The sequence below is a fragment of the Rosa rugosa genome, chromosome 1 (assembly GCF_958449725.1).
Source record: "Rosa rugosa chromosome 1, drRosRugo1.1, whole genome shotgun sequence".
NCBI classification, from domain to species: Eukaryota; Viridiplantae; Streptophyta; class Magnoliopsida; order Rosales; family Rosaceae; genus Rosa; species Rosa rugosa.
This window is the reverse complement of record NC_084820.1, coordinates 31,893,527-31,915,402: the sequence shown is the minus strand read 5'-3', so window position 1 is coordinate 31,915,402 and position 21,876 is coordinate 31,893,527. Positions and strand designations below refer to the sequence as shown.

The following is a 21,876-nucleotide window of genomic DNA, read 5'->3' as shown; positions in this document are numbered from 1 at the left end:
CCCTACTGTTTTAAGTTTGTTCCCTTTTGTGATGGTCCATTCCTTTCGTGCCTTTTTTCACACTTTTGGTGTGGTTGGCCAAGGGTGGTTCACTTTAATTAGCTTTTCTATAATTGATCTGGTGGTTGGCCAAGGGTTTAGTTATGTTACTTTCGAGTTCCAATTTGTTAGGAATTAGGCAATTAGCCTGTGGCTTTGCTCGCTCCAGAGTTAAATTTGGACATTAAAGATGATAGAAAGGATATGATCAGAAAAGGAAAATGATTTTGTCGTTTGATTGCGATGAGTTATGTTTGCTTAGTTTTGCATTAATGTACTTCACTGAAACCTGGCTTTTTTTTTTTTTTTTTTTCGAAATTCTGCAGAAAATAGTTCTAACCAGGCAGAGTTTTTAAAGCTCTGCAAGAGAATTGAGTACACGATTCAGGCTTGGTATCTTCTACAATTCGAGGATTTGATGGTATGCTAATATTATGCCTAGTCATTTTCTCATGTTATAATTTGTATGTTTGAGCTGATTATGATGAGTTTTGTTTGACATATGTGTCTTCATCAAGATTGGGTATCAAGGTGGGCTTTGCTTAAAAATTAGGATCAAGAAGGTTGGTATGCGGAGATAATAATAAAGGCATACGGAGAAAGCTTGCCTCGACCACACTGCTGGCTTAGTTGCTGTTCGTAAATAGTACTATTGTATCTAGTAGTTGGTGACTTATTTTGGTAACCTCCTTGATTGTACAAGATAGACAATATTACTTGCTAGATTGAGGTTACTTTTGGTTAGGATTGCTGGATTTGATCATATCTGGATATGGATATGTACTTTTGGAAATGTTTTGGATTGGCAATGTAAGAACAGATGGCATTGATATATGACAATGTTATATTTTGGATTTGTTCAAGATATGAATGTTCATATTTGCAACAATTGTGCAAAGTTAATTCAGACAACATATATAGGTCAAATAACTGTAGTTTCCAAAGGTATCACACAACTGAAGGGTTCATAAAACCATTGTCTGAGATCCACTCATACAACACATCTAAAAACAGCAAATAATACATGTTGTCTGAACTTATTTCAGACAACATAAATAACAAATTGATGTCGTGTGATCTCCATTCCGGTAACATGTATAATAAAGTTACTGTCATCTGATATTGAAATCAGACAACAGATATAACAATAATATGTTCACTAAGATTCATTTCAGACAACAGAAATAACAAATTGATGTTGTGTGATCTCCATTCCGGTAACATGTATAATAAAGTTATTGTCGTCTGACATTGAAATCAGACAACAGATATAACAATAATATGTTGACTAAGATTCATTTCAGACAACAGAAATAACAAATTGATGTTGTGTGATCTCCATAAGACACAAATAAAACAACAATGACTGTTGTTGGAGATTCATTTCAGACAACAGTGTCATTATAACTGTGTGGTGTGAAATTCATTTCAGACATCATGTAGTTGTGTTGCTGTTGTCTGAGATTCATCACACACAACACAGTTTTCCTAAAATTAAAACTGTTGAGGTAATATAGCTTTTCTCAACAGTTAATAAACCAATTGTCGTGTGAGTTTGTAACAGACAACAGTTAAACCTAATTATTTTAATTTGGAAATATTCAGACGACACATACTTAGCTATATATGTTGTGTGAATTTTGAACAGACAATGGTTTTTAACTGTCGTCTGAATGAGGTCAATCAGACGACAGGCTACTAGACAACAGCAGCTTTTTTATTCAGACGACAGTTAATGAACTGTCGTCTGTTTAACTTTGTGGTATAGTGTAAGAACCGTTGGATATGGTTAAAATACTAAAGGCTAAAAAAGAGTGTAAAAAAATGTGTCAAAATAAATGTCCCTTGATTCTGACCCTAAAATTAAATGTTAAATATGCGACAAACATGATTTCATTAAAAAAGAAAGAATTATGTTGGAAGAACATTATAACTTAGCGACTACAGGAATCATTTTGAATATATAGAACTATAGAACAAGTTGAAGAGCACATCAATCATGCTAGATAAGAAAATAATGACAAAGGATCTTGTGTCAGTACCGATATAGTTGTCAAACCAGAAGCCACGGCAAAGAGAAAATGTGCACCCCTGATCGCCACACCAGGGTTGTATCTTTTGTTACAGCAACCATTATGGAACCCTGCCAAAATGACGAATAAGAGTTCTTATATAGTACCCAAGTCCTTATGTTGTAAATATTGACAAAACATTTATGATGGGATACCTCCTCAACCTCATCCAACAAGATATGCATGAAAGGCCATGAGATGCAAAAGAACTTTTCTACATTAGTCTCCCAAAGCTGAGACAGATTCTCACCCTCTGCAGAAACGACAGAAAAATCATAGGTGAGGAAGTGTGTGTGTGTGTGCGTGTGTGTGTGTAAATGTCTATGTGTTTGTGTATTTGAAGTGATCATTATGACACTAATTGGAAAAAGTACGATGGATCGGAGGATAAGCATTCAGTAACCAAGCTGATGTCAATCCAATATCTAAATATTAACAGTTTAACAGTATACCCCTGTGATCTTCTCCTACTGGATATGGTACGTGATTAAGAAGAAAATAATCGAAGTTTGAAATATAATGAGACTAGTTAAGAAAGCAATGAATATTGGATGGGAATAGTGCAATTAGTAATTTGAAATCCAGTTAACTTGCTTTCTTGTTTCTAGCTACGAATATGCATGTATTGTCAGTGATCTAGCAATTTCCCTATCTAAAAGTTAACTAAAATCATATTCATTCAAGTTGTACGAGCACACAATAGATGTTTCCGATATATCCTATTCCAGTTAAAACAAAAGAATTTTTTGACACAATTGCAAAAGTTTCAGGTATTTCAAATTGTTCATATAGCTTCTATCTAACTGCTTGCAAGAGATAAAGTAAATTACCCTATGTAATTCTATAAACCAATGTACGAGAAATTAGGCCATAAATTTCGATTTTTAACAGGAACAGAAAACAAAAAAACAAAGAGACGAAGGAACGTACTACAGAGACTCTTTTTATTGAACACCAGACCAGAGTGTACTTTTTCTTTATGACGGAAGGTATTGTTGTGTAGATTTTCAGGGTGGTACCACCCAGACCTCAGCTGGGACGCCATCGGTTTTCTGCATCTCCTCTCTGTTCTTGTGGGTACCCACCTTCCTTTCGGCGACATATGGAGCAAACCCAGCAGCTTCCCTGAGCAGGTTCCTCACAAAGTGAACCCTCTTCCTGCTTGTTTTCCCTTTTCTGTCAGCCAATTCACGCTTGGTGGTGACCTGGCCTTGTGGCGGAGCCACTTCCTTTGATTCTGGTCTCGGTGGAACAAACCCTAGATCTGTAAACTTAGGGACTTAGGGTTCGTACGTAAAAAAGAAAGAGTATGACAATCGAACAAAATTTGAAAAAAAAAAAGAAAAGAAATATAAAGGGAAGATAAATCGTCCCTGTTAAGATGAAGAGCAAAGGACCAGATTGTTGAACAAAAGCGACTACAGAGTCTTCCTGAAAAAAATAGGATGAGAAAACCCAAAATATTTAGAGTATGGATTATGACCAAATTGTTGAGGAGAGTAAATGAAATAGCGATAAGAAGAAAACCAAACCTCTTTAGAGTACCTTGGCAGTTACACTGATTTGGATATGCTCAACTTCTTCTCAACCCCTATCTCTTATATGGTTGGCTGGTCAGCTTTTGAAGCACGTTTTTCTAGATTTTTGTTTTAGCACGTTGTTGGAAAACGTTGGTAAGTTGGAGGGATTTTCTGCGCATAATATGGGCGCTAGGATTCTTTTTTTCTCGTAAATCTATACTATTATTAAGAGAAGAGGCTTTGTTAGCCAAAATTGAAAATTTTGATAGATTTAACCCTGAAAGATTAAAAAACTTTGTGAATAAATTAAATCACAAGGATAAATAAGACAATTATAAAATAAATTTTTATTAAGAAAATTAAAAAGAAATGATTCCACAACCCCTACTTTTCTCTCCCACTATTTTCTCTCTGCAATAACTACCGGTGAATCTATTTCTTCTGCAATAACTACCCACCGTTTTTTTTTAAACGAAAATTTTTCGTACACGTACATGCAGAGCATGTGATTGCAGACTAGTTTTTTTTATTATCTTTTGTTTTGGATTTTGACATTAAATTGACTTTGGTCTATGTCTTTTGACAGAAATAAGCATGCACAATATGTACTCTTAAGCTCTGTTTCTTTTCCTTTAAATATGTTTTTATTTGTGGTAGTTAACCAATTCCAATAATAAGTAGACTTAAAGGCGGGATGACCTATCCTCCTACTGATTCCAACCATTAAAATTATATATATTTGTACATATCAGTGCATATTTTTGTACAAAGTTTTATGTTTTTTTACTAATGGATTGCTAAAAACATATACATGTTCAAGTAAATCCAGAATATGTGTCTAACCCAAACTCTAGGTTACTTGATCTAGTTGTAATAGGGTTTTGAATTAGAGATATTCTCGGAGATATTCATAGATATCAAATTAATTGTACGATTATTTTTCCTTGTAAAACATTGATTCTATGTCTTGTAATCCTCTATATGAAGAGACCCCTATTATCAATGAAAGTACGACTCAATTCTCTTCCAATTTTAGTTTTCCTTAAACAATACAATATTTTATAATATCTGTATGGGGTAAAAGTTAGGTAATATGCAATACAGAAATTATATTGCACTTATGAGTAACATTTCAAACATGTGTAGTGTCACAGGCCTACTTTGCGATGCGCAAAGAGGACCGTGCGACACTTGCAAGTAAGCAAGTCAGCCAAGTGAGTATCTTGCAAGGAACAATGAAAACCACACGATATTAAAAAGGTGCTAGCGGCAAGCAAGAACACAATTGTATAAATGTTTGGCAACCACGAAGAACAAATGAATAATCGAAAGGAAAGATCAAGGAGTAATCTCACGGGACACAGATGATTGAATAATTCCTCTTTTATTGATGGTAAGATGGTAAGGGAGGCAAAAGTACATGTGCTTACCTATACTAGTTCTGTAGTCCAAACTATGCCGACTAGGAACCCCTCCCCAAAGAGCATATCGAACTTACATGACCAAGGCAGTGGGATACATGCACTTGGCCGAGGAGACTAAATGCTAAATAAAATAAATTACATAATTTGTAAATTACCAAAACATCCCTAGCACACAAGCAAACCAACCAAAGGGTTGACTAATGACCCTGGACAAGGTTGCTTGCGACATTACAAGTGCGGCCCCTAACATCCTACCCCACTTAAGCTGTCGGCGCTCTCGACAACGGCTTTGGTCTTGAAGTCTTCAATCTTCTACTTGAACTTCTTCTTCAGGGCTTCAACATTCTCCCAACTAGTTTCTTCATCTCCAATACCCTTCCACTTGACCAGGAACTGCTGGCATGGGTGCTTTGACACTCTGATCATTCTCCCTGCTAGGATCTCCTCCACTTCTTTCGGCTTGGGTGGCCTGATGTCGACGTGCTCTCGAATAGGCTGGTTGCGTGCTTGATCTTCATGGTCTGGCTGGTGCGGCTTGAGGTTGCTGACGTGGAAGACGGGGTGAACTCTCATCCAGGCGGGAATATCGACTTTGTAGGAGCATTTCCCCACTTTAGAAATGATGGGGAGTGGTCCTTCATACTTCCTGAATAGTCGCTTGTCTCTAGAGCGCAGGAACCTGAGTTGTTCCGGAAGCAGCTTGACAAGGACCATGTCTCCTGCTTTAAACTCCCTGGGCTTGCGGCCTTGATCTGCCCACTTCTTCATTCTCCCCGCCGCTTTCTCTAGGTAGGCTTGAGCAATCTCGACATTGGTCTTCCACTCTTTTGTGAAGTTGAAAGCACACGGATTCGCCCATTTGTAGACTTCTTGCACGGTATGAGGCAAGAGAGGCTGTTGGCCAGTGACAATTTTGAAAGCACTCTTGTTGGTGGATGAGCTCTTCTTCGAGTTGAAACAAAATTGTGCAACATCTAGCAATTGCGCCCAATTCTGTTGATTGGCATGAACGAAATGGCGCAAGTATTCCTCCAACATCCCGTTGAACCTTTTTGTTTGTCCATCAGTCTGTGGGTGATAACTTGAAGATATGTTGAGCTCAAACCCGACAGCTTGAATAACTCAGTCCAGAATGTTCCCTTGAACCTAGTGTCCCGATCGCTGACAATGTTCTGAGGCACACCCCAATACTTCACCACATGCTTGAAGAAGAGGCTTGCTGTATCTTCCGCTGAGCAATACTTTAGGGTTGGCACAAATGTGGTATATTTTGAAAACCTTTCAACCACCACAAGGATGCCTGATAAGTCTCCCACCTTCGGGAGGTTAGTAATAAAGTCAAGGGAGACACTCTCCCACGGGCGAGTCGGAATAAACAGTGGTTCCAATAGCCCTGGAGTCTTTTGACGCTCAATCTTGTCTTGCTGGCAAGTTAAGTAGGTCTTGGTGTATTCTGTGACATCGTCCCGCATCTGGGGCCAATAGTAACCCTGCTTGAGAAGTACGTGGGTTCTCTGTCATCCGGGGTGACCTGCCCACAGGGTGTCATGACACTCCCTCATGAGCATTCTTCGTAGTCCATCAACTCGTGGAACAAACACTCGTCCTCCTTTGGCCATCAATATGCCATCCTCCATCCAAAACCGACGGCTCTTCCCTTCCTTCACCATTTTTATGAGGGATTGCGCCATGGGATCCTTCTCCAAACTCTCCTTGATATGTTGCTTGATGTCCGTCGCATTCACTGTTCTCATGTCCCCTCCTCCTAAGTTGGAAAATTTGGACTCCGCTCCCCCACTTCTACTCGGTCCAGGCCTTATATTTTTGTTGACATTCGCATTCGAAAACGGCTGAGTCTTCTTAGTAGAGTTCTCTTCGAATGTGTAGTCTGTCAACCTTTCAGCAACAGCCTGTGCGGAGGCCAGATCTTGGACCCTCTGCCGCTGAAGTTCTGTCCTCGCCCATGGCTTTAAGCCTTCAAGGAAATGGAACAACCAATCCTTCTCGGACATGTCCGGGATGTTAAGCATGGGCACAAAGAACTTGTTCACAAAGTCTCGGATGTTGGTGGTGTGCTTGAGCTCCCTTAGTTGCCGTCTGGCAATGTATTCTACATTATCGGGAAAGAATTGAGCTTTGAGCTCCTTCTTAAGATATTCCCAAGTGTCAATGGTGCATACTCCTCTTTGGATGTCATAATACTTGGTTCTCCACCATAGTTTAGCATCTCCCGACAAATACATTGTCGCCATGTTCACCTTCACCTCTTCCGAGTCTGTCTTCACTGCTCGAAAGTATTGCTCCATATCAAATAAGTAATTCTCAAGCTCCTTGGCATCTCACGCCCCTCCAAAAGCTTAAGGTTCCAGTATCTTTACCTTCCTGTAGTCCGTCACAGGTTGGTTTCCCATCGCACGGATGGTCAAGTTAAGCTTGGTATTCATCTCCACCAGCTCGTTCCTGAAAGCATCAGTGGTGGCTCGGACATCTTCTGCCATATTGTCCACTTTCACCTGGAGTGTATCAAGGGCATCACTCATCGCCCCTATTTGCTCGTTCGGAACGGGAGCTTCTTCCTCATTTCTCTCCCTTCCACTTCCTCGAGCTTTACATTTTTCAAGGGCCACAACTCGGTCCTTTAGGCTCTCCACCTCTATCATCCACGCCACCAACCCATCTAGGTCGACGCGGTCCAACACATTAGTGATATCAATCAATCTGTCGGGCACCCCCGCAAGTTCTCCGAGCTATTGGTCATACCAATCGAATCGTTGTTGGTTTGTCATTTTGCATGTCATCGTAGTGAGCTTTTTGAGCCGAGTTGGCTCTGATACCAACTGTCACGGGCCTACTTTGCGATGCTCAAAGAGGACCGCGCGGCACTTGCGAGTAAGCAAGTCAGCCAAGTGAGCACCTTGCAAGGAACAATGAAAACCACACGATATTAAAAAGGTGCTAGCGGCAAGCAAGAACACAATTGTATAAATGTTTGGCAACCACGAAGAACAAATGAATAATCGAAAGGAAAGATCAAGGAGTAATCTCACGGGACACAGATGATTGAATAATTCCTCTTTTATTGATGGTAAGACGGTAAGGGAGGCAAAAGTACATGTGTTTACCTATACTAGTTCCGTAGTCCAAACTATGCCGACTAGGAACCCCTCCCCAAAGAGCATATCGGACTTACATGACCAAGGCAATGGGATACATGCACTTGGCCGATGAGACTAAATGCTAAATAAAATAAATTATATAATTTGTAAATTACCAAAACATCCCTAGCACACAAGCAAACCAACCAAAGGCTTGACTAATGACCCTAGACAAGGTTGCTTGCGGCATTACAAGTGCGGCCCCTAACACGTAGCAAGGGAGGAGAGACAATACGCACGCGCATGCAGGAAGGCTAGTTAATTATAGATGAGGGGTAGTTATGTCAAAACGAAATGCTGTTGGTTTTTGCTTTGATTTGAATTTTGATTGAATCAGGATGTGATCACATAAATTCACATTTACATTTGTTTTGATCGTATGGTTATGGTACGTACCCTTTCCCATTTCGTGAAGCGCCCTCTATCAATTGACCGTTAACTTCCTCCCTCCATTCCAAAACGTAAACAACAACCACATTCAGGTATCTATCTCTCTGTCTGCGATTTATTTTCTTCAATGTTTCTGTCTTTCGTGGTTTTATTGATCAAATATGCCGTCCATTCTGTAGACTTCACTTTTGAAATTGACACCCGATAGTCTCTTCCTTAGGCTTCTGCGAGTCTGCGACTGCTTCATCCCAGGTGTCTATATCAATCTTTAGGTTCTTTCACTTTTCAGTTTGCAGTTATGATATCGTTTTGACCCATTTCCATTGTCATTGTCATTTTAAGGTACAATTGAAACTTGATTAGGGTCTGTCAGTTGAACTCTAAGTTTTGGCTTCAATGTTTCAATTTAACTTTTCATTCTTTTATCACTGAATGATAATTCTGGACTGATTAACATTGCCACAACAAGTTCATGTTTCCTCTACTTGTTATGTTTTGAAATTGTTTGAGTGAACAACTAAGGTGCGTTTTAGATAGGCTGGATATGGTTTTATGACTTCTTCTCAAAGTTATAAATTATCTTGCTTGTTGCTTCTGCATGTGCTTTCTCTGATACTAGCGATATTCTTAACACCTTTTATGTCTATGTTTTTCTCTTGCATGTCTGTGTAGTTAGATCACTCCTTTTGGTTTGACATAATTTTCCCTTGGTACTAAGAACCAACATCTTAATGTAGGAGAATGCTATATATAGATATCATATTTTCTCATCTGCCACATCATGTCGTATTCAATATTGTGGTTCATAAAAAGGTGATCTATCTAGCTTTATTCTGATATGTAATGTGATTTCTTGGTTTATGGGGATTGAATGATCCATCGGCTCAGATAGTAATTTCACTAGTAGAGTTTGTGCATCAAGACTCTGTAGAAAGTATTGGCTATTTATGTCTGAACAGTTGTACATAAAAATGAAAACCAAATTTGCATTTGTTATCATGCTGCTAGCAGTTGTTAGTGAGCTGTGTTGACCAAGAGATACTCCTGGTCATGTTCGAACCAAGAGATATCCTACAAAAATGATTTGTTGGGTTTCTTTTATCTTTTAGATTTAAGCCACCATTACCTATTGGGTGGAATCAGTTGCTTCTAAGCCAATCACTGCCCAATTTTAGTGAATAGGCTACGTTGGAGAATAAAAGATACAAGCATATTAGAGTTCAGATGCTAAGACCATTAGGTTGTCATTTAGGGGTGTGATCTGCTTTCCTAAATAAACAGAGTTGGATGTGATATAGTTTCCCATTTGACTGGGGTTTTCTCTTTACTTTAACCCATCTTGGTTTTGATTAATGAATCTTGTTGCCTTGTGATTCTCTCCAAATAGTAACGAAGTTTTGGCTATTATAAGTAAAATCTTTAGCTCGGGGTTCAGGTGTTATGTCCCCCCGATGCAAAATTATAATTATAATATAATAAATGAAATTGGGCGTGGGGCTGAGCCTCTCAGCTAGGCTGGGTTCCAAACCCCTTTCAAAAAAAAAAATATATGTAAAATCTTTAGGATTATAGAGCAGAGAAGTGGTCTTCTGTGTACTTGATGTATTTCAACAAAACACAAAGTAGTAATTTTTCGTCTTTGGTTCTAAAGTCATTTCTTTTACAGTAGCCTCTGTGTTGTTACAGCTCTATATTGTTGTAAATGGTTGCAGGTGTCAATCAGAAAGCATGGATCTTGTGGAAGTGCTGTCTAATCTCCATGCCTTGAGACAATTATATGAACTCCTTCAGAACATCGAAGATGATCTGCAACATATAAATTCAAAGAATGTAAGCACTCTAAGAGACTGGTCATTTTTTTCAACCATATTTTAAAGAGGTGGTTCACATCAATAGCTGGTGATGCCACACTCTTGAACTTGTTCTCTCTGTTGGTATCATGAGATTGATGCACCATTCCAACTGCGGAGATTGTGTACACATTTCTTCTAATTTTGATGACTTTCTATGCTCTTTTGGTCCTCAATATTCATTATCTTCGTGAAGGTACACCAAACTTTGGATCTGAAAGCACGAAAACTCTTCAGACACCTCTTGGATGATGCTACTGAGAAAATGTTCCATACTCAATCAAAGGTATTTTAAGCCAATGGTGTGCAGTTATCCAGAACTAGTCTCATTCTTGGCCTAATATTCTTTTAGTAAACATTTGTTTACCCAAAACTAAAAGGAACAAGCTCCCCTTTGAGCTTCCTGTTCTTGTTTTTTTTTTTCAATTTACAAGGTGCATGACCTAGGATTTGTAAGGCATAAGCTAGATCTGAACTGTGGTGACTGTGTTTCTCATGTACAAGGTGCATGACCTAGGATTTGTAAAGCATAAGCTAGATCTGTCCTGTGGTGACTGTGTTTCTCGTGTATGTTTTTGCAGACCAAAGAAGCACAGTCAGTTGTCCAGACGACACCCAGCTCTTCTAAACTAGAGCAACCAAAGCCATTGCCTAAGTTGCAATCTCCTCTTTCACCAGATGCAGTCAATTCTTCTCTAAATGTTGTCCTGAGCAATGAAAAGGATTCTAAAAGCAGTGTAATCACTTCAAAAAAGGATGAGCAGTATCCAGTGAAGCGTCAGAGTGCAATTTCCGGGTCTAAAGTAAGCACCTCATCAGACGTACCTCAATACAAAAAGAAACGGTGCCGCGCCTGCATAGCAAAAGAAATGAAGAAACAGTACTCAACCAAGGAGGCAACGATGTCCAATGAGAGAGCCGAGGTACCAGGCAAAAACAGTGGGGATCAAGATCAGCAACGTGACTGGGGCAGTGGCAGTGTCAGTTGTGTTGATGACCAAGCTAAAAGATTTCAAGAATCCAATAGCAAGACCATAGAGAGAGAGAACTCTATTGGTGAGACTCTTCCTTCATCAGTCTCTTTAACAACCGGAGCCGGCAAGCAAGAAGTTGGGTATATCCCAATTGGTCAAACGAAGAAAAAGTTAGATGAGGGTAATGATTTCGCTAAAGTGGTAACAAATGCAATCAGAGAAATTGAGTCCTGCATTTTGGCTTTGCAGTGGAGTTCTGATTTAGCACATTCTGCTATCGATAATGATGTTGATGAACATGTTCCCTTCAAGCTTGGCATTTCAGTTAGACCTGTAGAACACAGAAAAGAAGAGGAGGCCGTTACCAGACAAGAGCTGAGTCATACTCATATGGGAGAGTCTTTATTGGGGGGAGCTGGCACAAGTCAACTGTCTCAAAAGCATGGGAAGTTTGCCGAATCTGTTTCTAGGGGACAAGGCTCCCCACTAGAAAACTATATGAACAGATATGAATCTATGAGTCGATCAGCAAGTCAGAACAATAATAAGATGGCGAGTTATATTAACGGGCTAAGAGTCTCACCAAGTCCAAATGAGGTTAATATGAAGCCTCCCCTGCAGTTGAAGACCCTTGCTACCCCTGTTCAAAAATCTGAAACCAGTCTAGTTCTAAATCGAACGGCTAAAAAAGGGACTTCGAGATATAATTCGTCCACGGTATCTTCAGTTGGAGGTGGGCTTGGTAGAAAGTCGAGTCAGAGGACAAGAATCAAGAATGAAAAGAGACATGATCAAATAATGATGAAGCCAGTACTTTTAGATGATCACAAGCCAAGTAAGAAAACAAGGACCCATAATATGTCTTACATAGGCTCAGGGAAGAAGATCATGCTACGTCCGCAACTGTCGGAGGAGACTAGCAGCTCAACTTCTCGTAGTTCGTCAATGTGGACAAGTAAGCAAAACGAAAGCAGTGCAAGTAGCTGTAGCAATTATTCTGAGGAATCTTGGAGTCCAAGAAATGATGTTTTTTCCGAAAGTGAAAGTAAGGAATCTTGGAGTCCAAGAAATGATGATTTTTCCAAAAGTGAAAGTAACTCGCAGGAGAGTGAAAGTAGTAGCTGTCGCTCGTCGGAGGAGCATAGAAGTAGATTGACAGATTCTGTAGAGAGTGACTATAGCCGTAAAAAATATCCAGAGAAATCTATTGGAAGGTTAAGAAAGATCAAGAACAGGTTGGGACTCATCTTTCACCACCATCACCACCATCATCATCACCATCACCATCATGGCAATGATCGTTCTAAGTGGAAGAAGGTACAGAAAATGTTTCGCCACAAAGACAAGCATGGCACTAATGATCATGACCATGGAGAAGGGGTCAAAAAATCACTAGCAGTGAAAAACATGTCAAATAAGAAACAGGGTGGGCATTTTCATGCACTCGTGAAAGGGCTGATGAGACATGTTAAGCATTCAAAGAAGTCGAAAGGTGGGATCAGACCTCCTCAGCCTCGTGGCCTCAATAAGAAGAAGGTTGTGAACAAGTTGCATTGGTGGCAGACGGTTCGACGTGGTGGAGTAAAGCTGCCTAAAAGAGGGCGTGTAAAAGTACGATTTGCCAATAAAAGACCAAAACTACAAATGAAGAGATGAGCAATATCAGTAGTTTGTATCGTATTTTGTTTACATACTTTTTAAATTGCACATTCAAGCATGAATTCCCAAACCACTCTGACAGAAAAGGAAAACTAAAGAAAGTGTTGCACCATTATTGCAACTGGAATGCAGGGATATGGCAAAGCTCCGGTTGCTTCTTTCATGCCATATTTGGTATCAAGCTTGGCATTCGACTTTTTGCCACCCAAGAATCCAAGATAAGGGCCGTCATATTTTGGCGGAAAGAAAATTCACAACTAGTAATGTTGACAACTCCCAAGCGATCTCTTTTTCGAAAAAAAGAAGTGGAGCTCTCTGGTAGATGGCAACTTTCTCCGACACATTTTCATTTTCAGTCCCTTCCACAGTTCCACTGAACTTTAGTATTTAAAGCATGAATCATTTGGTACATAAATAGCATCAGAAGCATTTGTGGCTTCTACTTTAGTGATTAAGAGCATTTCAAGAATGTCTGGTTGAAGAGATGCAGAAAGTATGAATAGGAGCTCTGAGATTTAGAGAGGTAATGAACTAATGATTGCTAGATTTCCCTACAGCTATTTTAAGAGCTTCTTCAGATTTAGATTTCCCAACAGCACAATCAAAACTCGATTTGAAAGAAATAGACTTGGATCCTCCCCAGCCAATAAGTTTGTTCATTTTTTGTCTTAATTTCCCTAGAGCTATTTTAAGAGCTTCCCATTTGTCAATTGTCATGCCAAAACTGTATAGTGTATAATGGGGAAAACAGCCTGCTGAACTTGAGGAGTTCTGTTTTTCAGAAAAGAAAGAAAAAATACACACTCGTTTCTCTGTTCCCAAATCCAAGTATCCCAATAAACTGTTAGAATTTTCTCCATGAGGTGTGCATGATGAGAGTTCCAATTATTTACAATCCACAAGGGGTCATTTGGAACATTTGGCTTTCTAGGAATGGGAGGGAAGTTACTTGTGATAGTCGTCATATCTAATTCAGCTAAATCTTCAGCCAGAAAGAAGAGGATGAACCAGTCTTTTTGTGGTATTACTAGGAGTAAGCGAAAAAATAAAAATGGTATTTGATAAAGGAGAAAAAAAAATCAATCTAATGAAAAATTAGTAGAAATAAAGAATGAAAAAGATGAAGCTAGGAAATTAGCTATAAAATATATTTTTGTAGAATAAGCCATTCATTAGATAATTTCCTTTTGGCTCAAGCGTGTATCCTACAGGACATTATTTTTCCTTTTCTATAGCACTTGCTTCTGCAGGTGACCTCAATCCTAATGTAATCAGCTTCTTAAACCTCTGCCAACAAGCATCTAACAGGATTGGCAAGGCTCTTCAGCAAATCATCCCACCGATCCTAGACGTTTTCTTTCAATGAAGCAATAACATTCATTACAGATTGGTGCGCTTTATGTACGCCATCAAGCCAATGCCAGTTAAAACACAGGCACCTGCCAAAATTCCAGTGTGCGAATACGTCCATCCCATTTTCTGGGTTGTGGTTTTACTCAATTGGGATGTGGTTTGGTGCCCAGAATCAGAGAAATCCAGATGCAACCTTAGGACCTGACAGAGACACAGAGATAAGAAAGCTCTTAAATCATCAACAATATGAAAATGTCCAGCTCATGAGCTGTGTCTTGCACAATAGATCTACATTCAGTTGCATCCAGTGCCAATGCCATGCACAGCACACGATAGTATACAACCAAACAGTAAGTAAACCATTAGGCATATCTGCTCTCATAAAACTTTTCTCGATTAGAGTTATGCAGCCCACATAAATAACTGCTAAAACAGTTGTTTTTTTCTTTTTTCTTTTTCAACTGATAATTTGTTCATAAATCACTGAAATACATGGAAACATTAAACAAGAACTGCACAAACTACAGCATAATGAGGTGGCTTTCCAGTTTGAGAGTTATTGGGGCCCTTTGTTCTGGACCATAAATAACTAGTCCGGTCAAGTCTCAAACTTGAAAAGGGATTATTTGCTTGGCCATGCATGTAATGTTTCCACAATATGATATCCAATTGCAACAACAAAAAAACCTGTTACGATTTGTTCTTAAACACCCCTTTTCTAATCTATCGCTAAGCTTTCTAGGAACTACATTATGGATGTTTTGCCATAATTTACAAATCAGAAACTTACAAAATTTGAGAGAACCCTAACTTTTGATTTTTAGAAAAGAAAACCTCACCCACAATAGTAGCTCTTATGTCGGAGCTTATGACAACACTCTTCTATGGAGAAAGAGAGGAGAGAGTAGAATGTCTATTCACATATTTCCAACAGGATTTCTAACAGGCTAGTCATGCAAGGGCAGACCCCTCACATACTAGGCTTTTCAGACTTGCCTACTATAGTCCTAAAGGGCTATGTTTTTTTTTTCTTTTTCTTTTTTTCTCTGAAGATGCAAAGCTATCAAAATGTTCTTGCGAAATCAGGTTGAGTGGACATTATACCTCAATCGACCAAAATAAGTACTTTGCCAACAAAGTAATAAACAAAGAATTAGATTCTCAAACCAATTTATGTCTTCCAAATTCGATTAAGTATTCATAACCCATATGACCAATTGCTTAAAGTTTTAAAAAAATTCTTTGGCAACAAAATCTTACTTCAATGAAACAACTTAGATAACTACAAAACATCAGTGTTTCAAACATTAAACCTCGATTTGATCATCAAAAAAATAGTTCCAATCAGTAATAATAGCCAAGTAACAAAGAGATTCTAAAAATTTAGTGGCCAACCATGGACACTGCAATTTGAAGATTTAAGTGGAAAATGGGAAGTTTTGGAGAAGAAATTGAGGATCCTTTAGAATTTTCCCCAATATATTACCAAATTCTGAGCACACTGAAACTACTGAAGCCCAAACTTTAACTTTACTCAATAACTCCTAACCAGTTAATAACCTTTTTTTTTTCTGGACTCTAACCAACTTTCTATTTGTCTTTTCTTCTATACATACATATATAAGATAACCAACTTCTCGGTCTTCAATCAAAAAAAAAAAGAGTAAAAAACATAAGCTACAAAAAAAAAAAAAAAAAAAAAAGAACAAGAACAGATGGAGGGTTGAAAGATTTTAGTTCTATGAAGTAACCAACAAGTATGTCCACGACTCCATATAACAATTAACCTCTAGAAAAAAATAATATATGAACCATAAACACTACCTTCTGTCCCACTGCTCGAGCATGGCTGACAGCGCTAACAAGATCATCATCACTTGCAAGTAGAACTCTATCACCTTCATCATCTTCATACTGGATAAAGAATAGATAACATATAAGTGAAGTAAAGAAGGAAGCTTTTAGCAAAGCAGATAACAGATAACTAAAGTAGCTCAAAATTTTTACCAAAAACTGAGGACGATCATTATCCTTAGCACCACCAGTCCTTTGCATGACAGCAGATACAAGCTCATCTAAATTTTCTGTGCCTGACAGGGAGAAAAAGAAATAAAAGGTCAAATAAATGGGTCTTTTTGGGGGGTTCAAAATTCTATACAATGCAAAACTTTGAGATTTACAAGCACAAAAAGATAAACATGTCCATTATCACTCATGCCACTCACAACAGTGTGCTGAACTGATGATCCACTCCCCATTTAATGCAACAGCCACAACTTGATTAGAAAAGAACTATCCTCTTTGGAAGCCTAAGACTAAGCCCACCCCTTTTTGATCCAAAGTAAAGTCTTTGTGGTAGATTAAGGGTCTTGCAAGAGTCATTTTTCAGTTTTATGAAGAGTAATTATGAGTCCAGTGCTTTTAAGAGTCTATTTAAGTCTTAGGGTGAGTACTCAAGGGTCTTGTTATTAATAAGTCTTTAATTGAGTCCTCTGGTGTTCTAGGAGTCTTAAGGGTTATGCATTTTAAGCCTATAAATATGGCTACTGAATGAAAACCCAAATCAGGTGCCTGAGTTCTCTCCCCTAACCTCCCTACGTTCTATCAGCTAAAACCCTCCGTTTCTTCTAAAACCTTTCTGCTTTCTTTATCTCTCGACATTCCCCAACCCACCATAATCATACTCTCCCCAACTGTCGCTCTGTTCTACATCACCATGTATAGTAACACTATCACCAATATCTCCCAATCACCACCAGCAGCTATAGACACTTGACCAGACCACAGATACCAATGTGTTACTACACAGCACATTGTATGCCCCATCCAATGCCACCATCACTAAGTTCACTGCTGCTCAGCACTCTTCCCCAACCACACAACAAATATAACTCGCTAACACTCCTTAGTCCCAAAAGTAAATGACCTATTGATATAGAGGTAAAATAAGAATTCAGAACCTAAGCCTGTACAAGTGGAATGTAAGAGGAGAAAGGGTACCCCTATTTTTAAAATCTATGCAGAGCTATCTACCAATTGGCAAAAAGAACATATGAACATGAAAAATAATTAATAGACTCAATCTTCCAATACTGTCCTTTAATAATCAGTAAAGTGAAAGGGAAAAGATGAGAAAGGCACATGCAAAATAATTGCAAACAAGTTTTTTCTTTTTTAGCTTTAAATGCCACTACCCCTTCTTACTGGCAGACACCGACAAGATATTTTAGCTGGCAAAGATATATTAACAAAGGGCCTCATGTTATGTCAAAGATTCTTGCAGTGATTTCTTGAGTCAGACCACCACTCACCACTATTGAGTCGATGCACTCGACCTTTTCGATCTTCAAACTTGAAGGCGAATGAATTTCCAAGACCAATAGAAGGATAAGTAAACTTGGCTTGTTCTGCCGCATCAGAAGCCATTAGTGTGGACATTTCACTGCAAACATTTCCAAGTTATACTTGTGCAATATGCATTTGTAAAAATGTTTTTTTTCTTTCTCAAAGCATTTTCCAAACATCTATCGCAAAGACTATCTATTAAATCACAGTCTTGCATCAGCATAGATATTTTTTTTTTAATTAATTGAAAGATGCAGTAGGTGAACAAGAATTAAGTGACATTATTAGAAAACTTGCATGCCTTTGAGTATCACAGTCATCAGCCGGCTCTAAAGCAAGTGCTGAATCCCAGAACTTTTGCATCATTGTGTTTGCCATATCATTAACAGTTCCTGAACTACTTTCAACCTGAAGAAAGACATAAACAACTACTTAATCGATTACATTCATTGAACTTTCAAAAGGGTGGAAAAGGAGAATAACATAAATCCAAGTAGCATTGCCAAAGAAGCAAATGATAGATTAATTTTTAGACATGAATACTAATACCACTACTTTTATAAGCATGCAATTGAAGTGAGAGCAGAAGGTTCAAGCAGTTGACATGATACAACTATTGGCTAATTCAATTTCCATGTACAATTAACAGCTTTCACCTTGATTCTTAGATATCATGAATTATTTTCCTTAGTGAATGTCAACTTCCCCTTCCATATATTGACCAACTTTACCCCTCTGAATATTTCTTTATCAAAAAGCCATTTAACCCCTCAGTAGTTATGTGTAGCAATACAACTTGAGTAGAATCTAATCTATAAAGTACAAATCACTTTTGTGAAAAATTCTGTAATGATTCCTTAGATTGACCAATAGTTTGTACATAAAATCTTTTAACTCCTGTCTAAGGGTTTTTTTTGTTTCTTAGTAGGCCCCCCAGTAAAGATCGCTAAGTTTCAGGATAGCGGATTTGTACCATCATGTAGAACATTTAGAGGCACTTCAGTGATGTCGAATACTACACTTGTTATAGTCTCTGAATCAATTTGAGATTGTACTCTACTTCAGTGAAATTCAGGGCCTAGTGGTGGAGATTTGTGGTTTCAGGGGGGTATGTCCCAACAGACAACGAGAGAGCTAATATGGATCAAATTTCAAACCTAAGTTTTTACCCAAAGTAGAAAACTATGACGCAATCAAGAGCAACACACTTCTCTTGTTTACAAAATGTGTTAGACGAGCTTCTGTTATGAGGGAAAATTTATGTATAACAAAAGAATAGAATAAAATTATATCATATTACTTAAAAGTAACTTCCCATTTGAAGGAAGGATCAATATCTTCCGTATCAAAAGGAAAGACAGAAATCTAAAATTGCTTAATTCTGTAATGACTTTACCATAGAGATTGCTGCGTGAGTTATCTGCAGAACATCCACACATGCAGCAACAGATTCATCTGCTGCACAACAGATGTCAATAAATTTCAAATATGTGCATTACAGATCTGTAGCTAAAGAAGTAATGGCTCACCTCTGTCTAAGACAGGAAGATGCAAGAACTTCCCTTCATGCATTATATGCAGTGCATCAAGAATTGTAGTCTCTAATGTAGCACATTCGGGGTTCGGCGTCATTACCTTTGAAATTGATTGGGACAGCAAGTGTTGGATCAAGATACTTATAAGGATGCCTATCTAATAAAAGTGAGTGATGAGTAAAATTTTAATAATAAATAAGGATCATTAAAAAAAATAAATAAACCTTTTCCACCAGAGTCAACTCAGGAGAAAGATTTTGTGCCACGACTCGCATTAAAATATCCTTTGAACTGCAATCAGTCAAAAGCAAACATCATATACATTTATTTATTTATTTTAACATGTGTGTGTGTGTGTGTGTGTGTGTGTGGAGAGAGAGAGAGAGAGAAGGATAGATGAAGAAGTACATCCGATTGCACAATGTTAATATATATGAATTGGGGGAAGAATATTACGTGAGTATCCCTTGAATCTTGTTCCCCATGACAATTATAACTGAATTAACCCGAAAGTCCCGCATCCTTTTTGCCGCAACATAGACAGGATCTGATGGGGATACAATTGCAACCCTGAAAACATAGAGCTACAACTTGTAAATGAAAACTAACTAGTGAAAATAAATCAGAAACAATAAATTGCATCCATTCAACAAAGAGAACTAGATGGCAAGACAATATACTTTGTGTTTTCACCAATGATGGTTGACAATGAAGGCTTGAACATTCGCTCCCTCAGAGTTTCCAGAAAAGCATATGGAGCTGTATTACATTACGGCAAACAGAATAAAAAAATATTTCATGAGATGTATTACATGTCAAAAACAAAGTGATAGAAACATAGTCCATCTATTAATTTAGGGCATGATCCTTATCAAACTTTAATGTAGGAAGCAACCTCCAATGACACATAAGTAACTCATAAGATTTCCAAACATAGATACAGACCAGAAAAATTGGCTCCCCACTGGCGTTCAACTCCTTCAACTGCAGCAGCAATGGCACTCCCCTGCTCAGCTGCCTTTTCCATTCTTGATATAGCATCGTAAAGGCATTTTGTGATATCCAACAAGGCAATAACCTCACCATTCTCTACAACAGGAAGGTGCCTAAATTTACCTGTTAACAAGAATAAAAAAAATAAAAGAGTGTTATAAAAGTGAATGGGCTCGATGAAGTAAGGAGCACATATCAAAACAACACTTGTCACATAAAAAACTAACCCTGGATCATCTTCTGTAGAGCTTCCATGGCCAATGAGTCAGCATTAACAAAAATAGGATTCCGCGTCATGATCTTTGATACAATTGTCTGCTCCGGTCTCAATCCCTCTGCAATGACCCTACTGGCAATGTCCTAAAAGCATAAACTACAAGCAAAGTCAACACTCAATAGCTAGAAATTCAGTTAAAAAGCACCAAAACCAACAGTTACAATATATGAACCTTGTCGGTCACAATTCCAGAAAGCAATGCATTTGCATCAGTCAAAAGCACAGCATCCACACGCCGAGCAGCCATCCTCCGGCAAGCATCGGATACAGTGGTCCCCTCGGGGATTGTGAGGGCTTTCGACAACCTCAGCTTCTTTACTGTCCTCTCTCCACCAGCAGTCCTTTAAAATTTTTAACAAATAAACCAACTTTAGGTTCAAAATCACAGGCAAAACTTCCAAGACACTATTTTTCTAACCAAACTAAACCTTGTGAATTCAAAAAGAACCCATTTTTATTTCGAAGGAACCATTTTTCATGAAATGAGCAAAATGGGAAATGGAAAAGAAAGCTTACGCAAGGGCAGGAGGAGACGAGGGTTTGCTGGTGGTGCCATTAGAGATGGCTCCGTTCTCGCTTGGGACCGATTTCTTAGTGACGGTGGAGGGGCCGCGCTTCTGGGTGAGACTGGTCCTCCTCAGACCAACTTGGCTGCTCATCTCTCTCTCTCTCTCTCTGTAAATTAGGGTTCTTTTTGTTGTGGGTGGGTTCAATCTGAAGTAAAGAAACCCTAATTAAGCTTCAGTAGTGGTGGAGATGGAGATAGAGAAGAGAAAGGAAGACAAGGGTTGGGTGGCTCCAACCGTCTTCCTTTGCAATTTTGGTTTGGGGGAGAGAGAGACAGACAGACAGACAGAGTTTACCTTAATGGCCAATTCCCACCTGTTACTATTCAAATTAAACATACAATTTTAAAGCAAAGTAACTGAAAATTCACTGGACATTTAATGAGGTTCATTGCACTTGTGGTCCCCTTTTTTGTTTTTTTTTTTTTGAACGACTAACATTTGCTGTTGGTAAATTATAATTACAACCTTGTAAAGGTCATAGATTCAATTCTCACTGACATATGTAAGGATGGAGTGGGTTACACTTTTTTAAAAGACTTGAGCGTTCTTATGCCTATTACAAATAAAACACTGGTACACTTTCTTAAAAGACTGAAGCGTTCTGATGCCTATTACAAAATAAAAGTGTCTCGCCATTGAAGGAATAAATATATTCTGCTAGTCACTCATGTCGAGCAAACAATTGTAGTACGTGAACATTTAACACTTCTAAGAAGACTCA

General features: G+C 38.4%; 1 protein-coding gene and 1 long non-coding RNA gene across 3 annotated transcripts; one reads left to right on the top strand and one right to left on the bottom strand.

Annotated features, from left to right (window-relative positions):
* The first annotated feature begins 215 nt into the window (after positions 1 to 215).
* On the top strand, positions 216 to 889 carry LOC133707759 (uncharacterized). Its single transcript, XR_009845267.1, has 2 exons — positions 216 to 460; positions 558 to 889. It is a non-coding gene; the product is annotated as an uncharacterized LOC133707759 (long non-coding RNA).
* A 13,306-nt stretch (positions 890 to 14,195) lies between these two features.
* LOC133724666 (CBS domain-containing protein CBSCBSPB3) lies at positions 14,196 to 21,475 on the bottom strand. Of its 2 annotated transcripts, none has more exons than XM_062151445.1 (14): positions 21,103 to 21,475; positions 20,759 to 20,927; positions 20,537 to 20,669; positions 20,262 to 20,432; positions 19,997 to 20,075; positions 19,773 to 19,886; positions 19,541 to 19,607; positions 19,311 to 19,416; positions 19,178 to 19,239; positions 18,083 to 18,189; positions 17,748 to 17,878; positions 16,444 to 16,526; positions 16,261 to 16,350; positions 14,196 to 14,637 (listed from the first exon to the last, which is right to left on the bottom strand). In XM_062151445.1, the coding sequence occupies exons 1-14, from the start codon at positions 21,243 to 21,245 to the stop codon at positions 14,464 to 14,466; spliced, it is 1,629 nt and encodes a 542-aa protein (XP_062007429.1). In that variant the 5' UTR covers positions 21,246 to 21,475; the 3' UTR covers positions 14,196 to 14,463. The 2 variants fall into 2 exon arrangements, with proteins under 2 accessions (XP_062007429.1, XP_062007431.1); XM_062151447.1 differs by having other exon boundaries at positions 19,178 to 19,236; positions 21,103 to 21,474.
* Positions 21,476 to 21,876: the final 401 nt, after the last annotated feature.

Coding starts and splice junctions, on each gene's coding strand:
- LOC133724666 (XM_062151445.1), bottom strand. CDS start 21,245: ATGAGCAGCCAAGTTGGTCTGAGGAGGACCAGTCTCACCCAGAAGCGC. Junction 20,670..20,758: donor CTGGAATTGTGACCGACAAG/GTTCATATATTG, acceptor TTATGCTTTTAG/GACATTGCCAGTAGGGTCAT. Junction 16,351..16,443: donor ATGATCGTCCTCAGTTTTTG/GTAAAAATTTTG, acceptor TTCTTTATCCAG/TATGAAGATGATGAAGGTGA.